The 12,363-nt window shown below is 38.5% G+C and overlaps 1 protein-coding gene across 1 annotated transcript; it reads left to right on the top strand.

The window, feature by feature from the left end:
* The first annotated feature begins 793 nt into the window (after positions 1-793).
* LOC18448342 (serine carboxypeptidase-like 42) lies at positions 794-9,251 on the top strand. Its single transcript, XM_006858412.4, has 10 exons — positions 794-1,486; positions 2,591-2,698; positions 2,963-3,055; positions 3,374-3,466; positions 3,555-3,640; positions 3,776-4,057; positions 4,545-4,678; positions 5,350-5,442; positions 5,533-5,650; positions 8,773-9,251. The coding sequence occupies exons 1-10, from the start codon at positions 1,234-1,236 to the stop codon at positions 8,935-8,937; spliced, it is 1,425 nt and encodes a 474-aa protein (XP_006858474.1). The 5' UTR covers positions 794-1,233; the 3' UTR covers positions 8,938-9,251.
* Positions 9,252-12,363: the final 3,112 nt, after the last annotated feature.

Here is a 12,363-nt window from a genome sequence, read left to right on the forward strand (position 1 = left end):
TCATTCAAAAACTGCTAACAAATTCAAAAAACGGTAGGAGCTCGTCATCCCCACTAAATTACCCAAAAAAAAAATGGATGTAAGTAGGTGTTCTATCGAACTGTCCAAATGTTTTCTTACTAGAATTATTATTTTTAGTTTTTGAAATTTATTTATTTTTTCATGTTCATGATCCCCATCTTAGAGATTACATGTCCTTAAAAACTAAGTCTCAAAATGGATCTCAAAAATAGATTTATTAAGAGGCCCGCATTTCTGCATATGCGGGCTTTTACTTTTCTTATCTATTATGACACACTGGTTATTTTAACTTACGAAAACAAAGGTGTCTCATGCAAGAAACTTAGGTGAACCTTCAGATGAAATTGAAAATTAGTGACAATGACATTGTAAAACAAAACACACAAAAAAGGCAAAAGCCGTTTCAAAAGATACTAAATCTTGCCTTTGCCCAATAAAACAAGACAAAAGCCTGAATAAATCCGAATCTGAGGAGATATATCAGAAAAATAATCCATTTCAGAAAATTTTTCTACTATTCCGAAAGTTGAAATTTTGTTTTTCCAACTCGAAAGCGAGTCAAACCCTTACCTAAAAAAGTGCACCACGTTTGGAAATTTTTTACAGGTGCAAGATGCATTCCCTTGTGGCCCCCATTTTTTCAGGACCAGAGGATAGAGACAATTCCTTGACCCTCTCTCTTACTGATATAACCCAATCCCTACTATTTTTGGAACTTTCTTTGAATGAATGGGTCCCTCTTTTGGTCTTTGAGGGCCCCTCTGTGTGTAACGGTAACTGGGTTCTTCCAAAACTAGGGTTAAAAGCTGCGAATTTGATAAGGCTCCTAATTTATTCCCCACTTGTCAATGATGGGTTTTCAGTTTCATTCTTAAAAAGTGATTCTGAAGACCCATCTTTATGTAACAGTTGTTGGGTTTCCTTTTCAAAGGGGAAGCAGCCTGTTTTTGGGTGGCATTTTGATGGAGTTTTGATTGCTAAGGTTCTATACTGGTTTAGTTACAGAATGATCATCTCTATCTTGGGTTGCTCCTTTTTTGTGCTTTTCTTTTCGTAGAAATGAAAGTTTATTATTAGAACCATTCTCAACTCTCAACCATTTCTTCTCAATTCAGAGCTTTCTTTGTCTCTCTCTATTTTTTTCTGTTTAAGTCAGTCTCTAAAGCTTTGGAAGAAAAATAAACCATTTTTCGAACCCATTTAGTGTAACTCATGGATTTGGGTTATTTGATGAGTAAATCATGGTGGCTTTGTGGGATTTTACTGTGTTTATTTGTTGATGGTGGATATGGGGGCCCTGTTGAGGATCTGGTACATAGATTACCAGGTCAACCAAAGGTTGACTTCAAGCAATATGCTGGTTATGTTAATGTGGATGAGAAGGCAGGGAGAAGCTTATTTTATTACTTTGCTGAAGCAGATGGTGATGCAGACAAGAAGCCCCTCACTCTCTGGTTGAATGGAGGTTAGTTGGCTTATTGTAATTTTTTTTTAATTAATGTGCACAATTTATAGCTTTTGGGATTGCAGGTCTTATGTTCAACTGTTGTTGTTGCTGTTGTATAATTGTTAGCCTTGGTTATCCTTTTACTTTGGTCTTCGGTTTTTTTTTTCGCATTTATTTTGCATGCATGTCTCTTTACCTTAGCCTTGGTCTAGCTACCAGTGGAATCTGTTCTTTGGTGATGCTCTTACTTTTATTTCATATGTTTAGTTTTCTTTACTTTTTCATTATTTTTTACTTTTTTTACTTCTTTATTATGTATTTTAATGTCAATAGTTACAATTATATTGTCATTCACATATTATCTAAATTCCCATGAAGAATGGTGATCACTCTGAAGATAAATATAGGATTCTTTTATATTTATTGAAGATTCTTCAGTCAATTTTAACAGAGTGAAAAACTTTTCTATTAGAATTCAACATAATCAAGGGAATTTTGGGTGATACTGGAAATTAATGAGAATTAAGTATCTGAGAGAAAGCAGAGGCTTGGAAATCTCTAAAATCTCTAATACAGACTCAGCTGTCACCATTTAGACTAAGAAATGCCATTTATTTGTGGTTATCTATTCATATCAATGAATAATAGTTAGTAATATAAATTACAGTTCCTTAGTTATCAAAGTAATATTAAGTGGTTTTTATTACTTTGTTATCACTGCCAAACTGTAGAGAGTGACAATGCTAATTCTGAGAAAAATGGATGGGTGAGCTTCAGAAAGGGCACACATTTGGTTAGAATATACTAATTTTAGGATTTTTTTCTTTTCTGTTTATTTTTTTATTCTAGTTTGAGGAGCTGACAACATGGCAAGTTGTTTCGGCACAGTTTAATTTCTTAAAACTAGATTAAATTCTGTTAAAACTTACTGAGAATCAGAAGAAAAATCCTAGTTGTTATAGCTTTTCCAAGATGGACACTCCATCCATGATTTCCCTCTCTATGAGATGTAAGAGCTTGTCTTTCTATGTGTATGTGTGTAGATATATCAGATGGATTCTGTCCTCTTTCTGTATAAATTTTGTTGTGATTATGCGAGAAGTTAACAAGTATCCTGCTCAGGTCCGGGTTGTTCTTCCATTGGTGGTGGTGCTTTTACTGAATTGGGCCCGTTCTTTCCAAGAGGAGATGGCCGAGGCCTCATAAGAAACAAGAAATCATGGAACCGAGGTTATTTCATGCTTGTATATTTAGTGCATCCATATTTACATTAAAGAGTTTCAGTAGATACTCTCTCTCTCTCTCTCTCTCTCTCTCTCTCTCTCTCTCTCTCTCTCTCTCTCTCTCTCTCTCTCCATGCTATTTGTCGCCTCTCGACGCACTCCATGCTACTTGGTGCATAAAACTGCATTCTTATCTTTGAAAAAGTTCCATTACTCGCCACCTTCTTAATGCAGATCACTAGTTATTGACTTTAGTTGTTGCATTCCGCAGTTTCAAATCTTCTGTTTGTGGAGTCCCCTGCTGGTGTTGGTTGGTCTTATTCAAACACAACTGCTGATTATACCTGTGGTGATGCCTCCACTGGTAAGCTCGAGCCCAAACATCCATACGGACTGTATACATTGAGACCATTTGCTTTGGTATGAATAAGTCACATCACTCCAGGACATTGGATTTGAAATCGGACGGCTGGGGCATAATATTACTCTACTAAAAATCTGAGGAAAATTTTCTCAACTTTGGGTGAGGTCAACCATATACCCCAGCCATCTGATTTGAAATCAAAATAGATAGATAGATAGATAGTATATCAAGTTTTATTGATATGTAGCACGTGAGTTCTTGAAACTGAAATTCACATGAGTTCGATGCTTAGAACTTTGACCTTACATTCTTTTGCAGCAAAGGATATGCTTAGATTTCTATTGGGATGGATTCATAAGTTCCCCGAATACAAAACGAGAGACTTGTTTCTCACAGGAGAAAGCTATGCAGGTCTGAGAACCAATGAATATATCAAGATCCTTATGCCTCAATGTTCTTTGTTTTGTTTAGTTTTCTTACCCATCATGACCCACTGTAGGACATTATATACCTCAATTGGCCGACGCTCTACTAGACCACAATTCACACTCTACAAAATTCAAGTTCAATATCAAGGGAATAGCCGTAAGTATCAAAGACAATATATGAACTATCTCCCTTTAATGTATCAAAGATTATATATGAACTTTCTCCCTTTAATGTATTTACTCACTCTCTTTATTTTTTTTATTTATTTTTTGGTGTTGCCTGTTTATGTAGATTGGAAATCCACTTTTAAAGCTTGATGTCGATGCAGCAGCAAGTTACCAGTACTTTTGGTCTCATGGGCTGATCTCTGATGAAACTGGCTCTGCTATTTTGGACCAATGCAACTTTGATGATTATGTCCTTGGCAACTCCCCTCACAATGTGTCCATGGCCTGTGATGATGCCATGGAGAAAGCCAATCGGGAAGTTGGTAACTATGTTAATGCCTATGATGTCATACTTGATGTTTGTTATCCATCAATTGTCCAACAAGAGCTGAGACTCCGGAAATGGGTATGCTTTTCTTTTTCTCTTTCTCTGTCTCTGTCTCTGTCTCTCTCACATATTGTAGGTCACCTATGCATTGCCAAGTTGGAGTTCATAGGACTTCAAAAATGAATGTACCCTTGCTCTCATCTCCTTTGGATTCATGTTTTCATGGAGTCTGGTGTGTGTGTGCGTGCGTGCACGCACACACGTGTGTGTGACAGAGATAGATAGTGAGAGAGAGAGAGAGAGAGAAAGAGAGAGAGAGAGAGAGAGAGAGAGAGAGAGAGAGAGAGATTTCTTGTTTTTGTTATTTTCTCATTCTTGTCATTTTTAATGGATTTTCTTTCCCATGAGAAATTAAATCATCTGTAGGTCACAGATATCTTCAATTTCCCAAAAATTGCCCTACAATTGTTCAAGTGTTTTATATGGTCTATAGGTTTTCCTTTTCTTTTAATCTTCCTTTCTGTTATTTGTGTGTTATGTGAACTACAACATACTTTATTTGCAGGCTACTAAGATCAGTGTAGGTGTAGATGTATGCATGACATATGAGAGGCGCTTCTATTTAAACCTTCCAGAAGTTCAGTATGCTCTCCATGCAAACCGGACCAAGTTACCTTATAGTTGGAGCATGTGCAGTGAGTACGTACTTTGAAACTCTTAAAAGGGCTTAAATGGATATTAGTGGGTGGTGTGGGGTGGGGTGGGTGAAGAGAGAGAGAGAGAGAGAGAGAGAGAGATATTCACAGAAGAGAAAATAGTGAAGGTGATAAGGCATGAGCAGGGCGTGTAAGTGACCCAAGCCAAATGATGCGATTGTGCCCTGTTTGATCTGGGTTCCAAACTCAGAACATATTTGTTCATAAAAATATCTTGTTATTGTTTGGAGACTAGAACATGCATTAATAGTTTCATCATTTTGCTCGACTTAAGTGGCACAAGGCATATGATGAAACTACCCAGCATGTTCTGGATTCCAAAACCAAAATATGGGCTTTTCATTCAAATCTCTTGTTGGGTTTGGAATCCTGAACATGTGGGAGCATTTTGATAATTTGGCTAGTCGATTTACCAAAATACCTGTGCTTGTTCCCATTCCAAAAATGCAGTTTGGGCATTTTCTGACAAAATCATCCTGGGGGTTCCCAAAGAAAAGGATCTTATCTGTTGATTTAACCACATCATTAATTTTTTGAGGTCTTTTGACTTTTTTTACTGATATTTTTTCTTAATACTTGTTACCATCAAAACTAGTTTATTGTTTTCAGAAGAAGATTTTGCAGCTCATCTAACATATTTCTACTTGGGTGCAGCCAATTGAACTATAGCAATATAGATGGTAGTATCAATATGATTCCTGTGCTTAAAAAAATAATCCAACACAAAGTGCCCATTTGGGTTTTCAGGTATGGATGTACTAAAATAAGTTTCGCAATTGTTTCCATTTGATCCTACTACAAACCCCTGAAATTTTGTTTGAAATTCCTGAAATGCAGCGGAGACCAAGACTCTGTTGTACCCCTGATGGGTTCACGGACGCTTGTCCGTGAGTTATCTGATGATATGAATTTTGAAATTACAGTTCCCTATGGTGCTTGGTTTTATAAAGGACAGGTAGGCTCTCTCTCTCTCTCTCTCTCTCTCTGTGTGTGTTTGTGTGTGTGTTTTTCTCTTTTTTCTTTTTTTTATGTGTGTTTTTTTTTTTTGGGTTGGGGGGGTGGGGAGAGAGGGAGGGGTTGTCAGGAAGTATTTGTTAGCTTGCTCCCATAGGAAGGAAGCTGTTGAACCAAAAATGTCTCCACCCTCAGTACATAAAGCTTGTTGGAGGGGACATCTTGTGTACTTTGTCAAGGACAAGCCTAAACTACACCATTCTGCTGGTGTAATGTAGACTTGGTTAGGTTGATTTCCATTTGTATGCATTGCTAAAGGGCAAATCTAAACTACTACTCCGGTATAAAGAGTGTCTTGGTTAGGTTGATCCACAATTGTTGTGCTAATCTGTACCATATTATTTGGTGCAGTTTTGGCCGCAATGTGTATGATTTTAGGACAAAATGCTGAGTTAACTCCATTTGTTGAAGTACCCAAAAGCCACATATATCCAAAGAACAACAACGAGAAAAAAAATCTCTCTCTCTCTCTCTCTCTCTCTCTGCCTGTGGGTCACATGGGGCTGCATGCTATTATCAACCTAATTGAGCATCAAATGTCTCAGGCCAACATACCACTAATCCCAAAAGGTAATTATAGGTCTGATAATGAGGAATAAGCCCGCTATCAAAGTTTTTTTTGCTGGCTCATGGAAAGAGATGTCTCATATTTGTTGTAAACGTGTTTTACGCCATGCATCAAGGAAGGTTTAGGTGTGATCTGGGAGAGTTAATTGGATTCAACATTGAAAGCATGACAGATTTCCGCACCAATTTTCCAGAGGGACTAGGCAATGGATTGTGAGAATGATCCTCATAATTCTTGCTTAAAGGAAATTGTGGGGATTTCCTTCCTCTAAAGCGAAGTTTGAGCAGGTAAAACCACTTTGCTTTAGAACCACTTTGCTCTAGGATGCACTTTGGAGACCCATGAAATCTTAAACCATGAATTACCCCATGCCATAATTGGATCCAAATGAGTATAGGAAGATTCTAAGCCTGGCACAAAGTACTAATGGTTGGCAGATTCCAAACTTGTGGAGTACTAAATGTGAAATAATGCTTCATAGCTAGTACCCAAGATCACATTGAAGATCGCCAGCATAAGTCTCACACGATGGCCATGAGGGAGACATGAATGTACCCAATCATTGATATCTGGGACATTACCAACCACCACAAGACATTCCATCAAAGAAGGTCTAAGCCTTTCTAGACAGCCCTCCATGCACATGAACACACAGCATGAGGCTCACAAATCCTTAACACAAGATGTGAACATAACTCCTTAAAGAAGCTAGCAAAAATGGTGAGACTTGATATTCTATGAGCTACCTACATCATGCTTACAGGGTTAAACTCGATCTTCCCCACTCTTCAGGAGTTATTATAAATAAGGTTCAAGTTGTAGCTCCCTGCAATCTGCATGTCCTCTGCGCATGAAGTATCACTGATTTTTTTTATTAATGTGACAAATCGTTAAAGGGATAAAGAAAGAAACCAGCACACAAAAGAAGTAGCTTACATAGATTTAGGCTCCGTTTGCACATCCACTTTTTTAATGTGACAATCTACCCGCAAAGGATAATTATAGTGATTGCAATACTCTAGATGACTTTAGCCATCAAATCAGAGCAATGATTGGATTTAAGACAAGGATGACATAAGGGAAGACCTAAAATATCTTTGGTGGAGAAGTGTGTTTAGCTAAATTCAGAGTGGCCATGAATCTAGATTTCAAGTTCCCATTGAACCTAAAAAGAAAAAGCTTATTCTTTTCCAGACTTGTTAGCTGATCACCTATTCAATTTTCCTTGGGATGGATGAGATCTGCTACCAGAGAAAACACTACACCCCCAAACATAAGGACATCGGTGTAAAGTAGTTAATTAATGTCTACTCTTGTCTGAGGAAACTGGGCCAGGTTTCCGTTAGAAAGGCATGATATCCAGTTGTTGATTTGAACATTAGCAAGAACATTAGTTAAGAGGATCACCTTGCCTAATGCCCCCACTACATCTGAAGAAAACCAAGGAGAAAATTTATACTGGTGTAATATGGAATGGCTAGTAACCCATGAAAGAATGTTTTGTGCAAATCCTAGGCTGTCAAGTGCCTTTGCCTTTGAATGAAATCGCAATTGATCCTGTCCTGGTCACTTTTCAAATCAAGCTGAAGGCACATTTTATCTGTGATCAATTCATTCGCGACAAGTAGATTTACCCATCTAAATTGTTGCCTGATGCATTGGTGGCTCAATTTTCCCTTGACCACGTTGATTATGTTAAGAGATAATTTATCTGAGAATTTTGTATATGACATTGGCTAAACCTATTGCCAGTAAGCTCTGTAGGATGTGGGGTTAGGATTATTTGGAATAAGAATGTAAGAAAGAAGAAAGTTGAGTTGCCTGTCATACTCAGCGGCGGTCTCAAATTCTTTGGTTTGAAAGTGTCCTATATAAGGGACTTGTTATTTTATATCCCATAGTTTGAATTTTCACCTAGAATTATATAGACATTTTCTTCCCCTTCCATTTTAAAGTGCTTGCATTTTATCAATGGCCAAGGTTACAATGGGGATATGCTCACATTTCATGGACCTGTCCATGAATGTCGAAGAATGCCCTAATTCAAATGATGTGCAACCAAAATTTATAAATCTAGGTGCGTGGCGCAACAAAGTTCTAAATCATACTAAAGGATGGCAATTAGATGGGTGCAGTCTTTCAAATAACAGCCATCCGGATCAAGATACGACGATCTAGATCAAAATCAGTGAGTGGGCAATCCAGGTCTTCAACCCCCGATTACCTGCCTATTCTATTATTTTATTAATTTCTTTTCCCATTTTTGACGAATTCTCCTGATCAAGATCACCGATCGACGTGATCTGAGAGTCGATGGGTAGGGGATCCACCCCATTGATCTATGCTCCAAAACATTGGCTCGGTGTGCTTTAATATTTTTCATTTCTTTGCAGTGCATTTTAGTGGCCATTCTCTCTGAATGTACAATGCTTTGAAGGGCTGGTTTGAAATGACTAATCTTCTTTTTATGTTTTTTCATTTGTTTATTGTGAAAGGTTGGGGGTTGGGCCGCAGAATATGGGAACATGTTGACCTTTGCTACAGTGAGAGGTGCTGCTCACATGGTACCCTATGCTCAGCCAGCAAGAGCACTCAAGCTCTTCCATACTTTTGTGTCTGGCCAAAGATTGCCAAACATTACCCATCCTTCCATCGAGTGATTGATCCCCAACAATCTACCATTTTCAAAGACTTTTCTTGGGTCATTTTTTAATAATTCGATGGTTTTATTCCTATTGATTGATTCTTTGGCTTCTTAGATATATGTGTGTGTGAGAGAGAGAGAGAGAGAAGATTCATCATAAAAAAAGTGGATGTACCAGAGATTTTCATCCACCTTGTTTTTTGAGTGTTAAGAGAGATTTCATCCTCTACAATTTGTATTTGTTCAAAACAAAGAGATTAGGGGGGAGAGATGGAGAGAGAGATGGGATTTACTCATGAATAACAGGACTTACCGAGCAATTCTTTTTAATATTCTTGTATAATTCATTAAAAGGACAGCACCTATAACTGGCACATACACACTGGTCCTTAAGAGACCTTTTCATACCTCTCTCTGTCTCTAACAATTGAATAGAAATGGCTCTCACCACCAAAAATTATGTATATTTATGAAAATTATATGGGAACTTTATCAAAATATTCACAAGAGATGAACTATTTGAAACAATTTACCCTTTTCAAAGTATTCCAACTCTGGGCATTTTAAAATTAGATTAAAGGATATGGATAAAAGGTTAAATTGTTAATCTCTCATAGATAATTTGATAAAATTTTCGAACTATATTGTACTCTGCAACCTTTGAAGAAGAAACTCCAGGCTAAGGATGAAAATACGCCATCATGGCCAAAGGACCAACATGGGCCTGGGCCGGTTAGAATGGTCATGGGGACCCTAACCTAGGCCGAGCCCTACTCTTTAAAAAGATGGCCCTGCCAGCCCTATTAGTGGCGACTGGCTGGGCAGTGTATTTTCTTTATTTCTTTTGTCAGGGCCATGTCCGGGCCGAGACTCTAGGCACCTTGCCCAATCTAGACATTGGGCCTAGACGTTAGGCCCGGACCCAGCTATGCGGCCAAATTTAGTGGCCTGGGCCCAAACAATTATACACTAGTCCATTTCCACTCTATTTTTTATGCGATTCTTTTACAAAAAAAAAAAGTATTTTTTGATATATATAATTTTAAAATATCGGTCTCTAAAACCCAAAAGTTTTAGCATGCCTTATTCTAAAATTCTTGAGATTAAAGACACTGACATGCAAAAAAGTTATTAAATAAAAATAACAAATTATTAATGGATAGACATCTTATTTTGTGCATCTGCTTTCAAAATATATCAAGAGTTGGATTTTGGATAAAAATTTAGTTGATCAATCATATAGAGGATTCTAGGCCATCACAATCATCAATCTAGACAAAAGAATTTTAAACTTTAAAAATAATCTATTTTGAAATTTTTTGGTGGATAGTTTATTTTAATTATTTATCACATTATTTTTTGAGGTGTAAATATACGTGATATAATGCGGAAACATAGATTTAGAATGGCTTTCAGATCCTAGAGCCATAAAAAATCAAATTACTCGTGCACATGGGAACACATAATAAATGTTTTTCAAGATTAATTATCTAAGTTGTTGAGTCAATGCCAATATCTTGTAAATCTCGAAACAGCCAGAGTGAGGGGTGGCAACGGGCAGGACCTGGGGTGGGCTGCTCCAGGCCGGCCCTAGCTCAGCCTTATTCCCCATACGGTTAGGTCAAGCTAGGCCCTACCCAGCTCTATCAGGGCCAAAAAGGCCCTGGCTTGACCCCGGCCCTAACTCTATTAGGGTCAGGCCCAGCCCTGCCAAATAAAATTAGAAAAAAAAAACAAGAGGAAAACAATGAAAAATAGGACTAGGCCAAGCCAAACCCAGCTGGCCCTACCTTCGAGCCATGGTTACCCGACCCTAGCCCGGCCATCATGCCACATGTTGCGACCTAGGCCCTAGTTTTTTAGGGTTGGGCTAACCGAGTCAGGCCAGGCCACCTGGCCTATTGCCACTCCTAACCGGGGTTCAGCCGCAAGGGCAAAATTTAAAAATGTAACTGTCATAATATACATGTGGGTGAAATGTTAAAATAAGCATCGTCTAATAAACAACCTCATCTTTTGTTTCTTCAAGAAAATATGTTGCGCAATAATATGTGGGATTTTTGTTTTTGTTTTTGTTTATGGGTTAACAGTGGGATTTGGAGGGTGTGGGACGTTATGTTGAGGCATCAACCCCCACCCTATTCCCATAATAGACGGGAGTTTTTTTTACTGTTCTTGGCAAATCACTTGCAGGGCCTGGTTTGGATTGTATATCAAGGCTCATGGGCCTAGTATTCCTGACCCGGTCTTGAACAGAAGACTTCTAAAGCATATATTTAATGCATTAAATACTTTTGTCCTTATTTATGTAGGGCCCGGTCCTGTTGGAGGCCTCATTATCATTAATCCGGCTTGGCCTAACCGAAGATATTTCAAGCTGGCTTGATTGGGCAATACCAGTATCCTTTTTTTAGAAAGTGTGAGCTTTATTAAGATAATAAATAAAAATACAAAACACAAGGACAATAGAAAAAGAAAAAAAACCCCAAAAAGGACGGGAGGGAGAGAGGGGCAGAAGGGAAAGGGAAACACCAGAGCACAGACTTAGGATGTGGCCAAATTAGCTAGTAGGTCGGTGTCCGAATTGAAACCTCGAACGACGTGTACAAAGGAAACATCCAAATCCCTCAAGTACATCAAGATTTCATCCATAAGACTTCAGAGGCGCAATGGGGCGGAGTTTGGGAGCAAGCACCAGTTATGTTGTGCCAGCATCTAAGCTCCGCTGCGTTATGCTTAGCATCTCCCACCTTCAAATGTCATTAAGGGATGGTTGGGGATGTAGAGACGACATTTCCGATCCGTCTTTTGTTGAATCCTATGGTTGGGAGGTGTTAGCATAATGTAGGAAACCCAGCTATGTTGTGCCAGCATCTAAGCTCCGCTGCGTTATGCTTAGCATCTCCCACCTTCAAATGTCATTAAGGGATGGTTGGGGATGTAGAGACGACATTTCCGATCCGTCTTTTGTTGAATCCTATGGTTGGGAGGTGTTAGCATAATGTAGGAAACCCAGCTATGTTGTGCCAGCATCTAAGCTCCGCTGCGTTATGCTTAGCATCTCCCACCTTCAAATGTCATTAAGGGATGGTTGGGGATGTAGAGATGACATTTCCCATCCGTCTTTTGTTGAATCCTATGGTCGGGAGGTGTTAGCATAATGTAGGAAACCCAGCTATGTTGTGCCAGCATCTAAGCTCCGCTGCGTTATGCTTAGCATCTCCCACCTTCAAATGTCATTAAGGGATGGTTGGGGATGTAGAGATGACATTTCCCATTCGTCTTTTGTTGAATCCTATGGTTGGGAGGTGTTAGCATAATGTAGGAAACCCAAATACTAAGAATATATTGTCATTGCAAAAATACAATGGGCATTCTAGAGTCTAGACCCCCTAGAACATAAGTCCCTGTTGCGAAGGAGGAATAGTACACTTGGATTTTC

The sequence above is a fragment of the Amborella trichopoda genome, chromosome 11 (assembly GCF_054954075.1).
Source record: "Amborella trichopoda isolate Santa Cruz 75 chromosome 11, AtrichopodaSantaCruz75HAP2 v2.0, whole genome shotgun sequence".
Classification (NCBI taxonomy): domain Eukaryota; kingdom Viridiplantae; phylum Streptophyta; class Magnoliopsida; order Amborellales; family Amborellaceae; genus Amborella; species Amborella trichopoda.

What these genes read in the sequence shown, in the direction of transcription:
- LOC18448342 (XM_006858412.4), top strand. Translation starts at nt 1,234, where the DNA reads ATGGATTTGGGTTATTTGATGAGTAAATCATGGTGGCTTTGTGGGATT. An exon ending in CAAGAAATCATGGAACCGAG is followed by an intron (nt 2,699 to 2,962) that starts GTTATTTCATGC and finishes TGCATTCCGCAG; the next exon opens with TTTCAAATCTTCTGTTTGTG. An exon ending in CACAGGAGAAAGCTATGCAG is followed by an intron (nt 3,467 to 3,554) that starts GTCTGAGAACCA and finishes GACCCACTGTAG; the next exon opens with GACATTATATACCTCAATTG.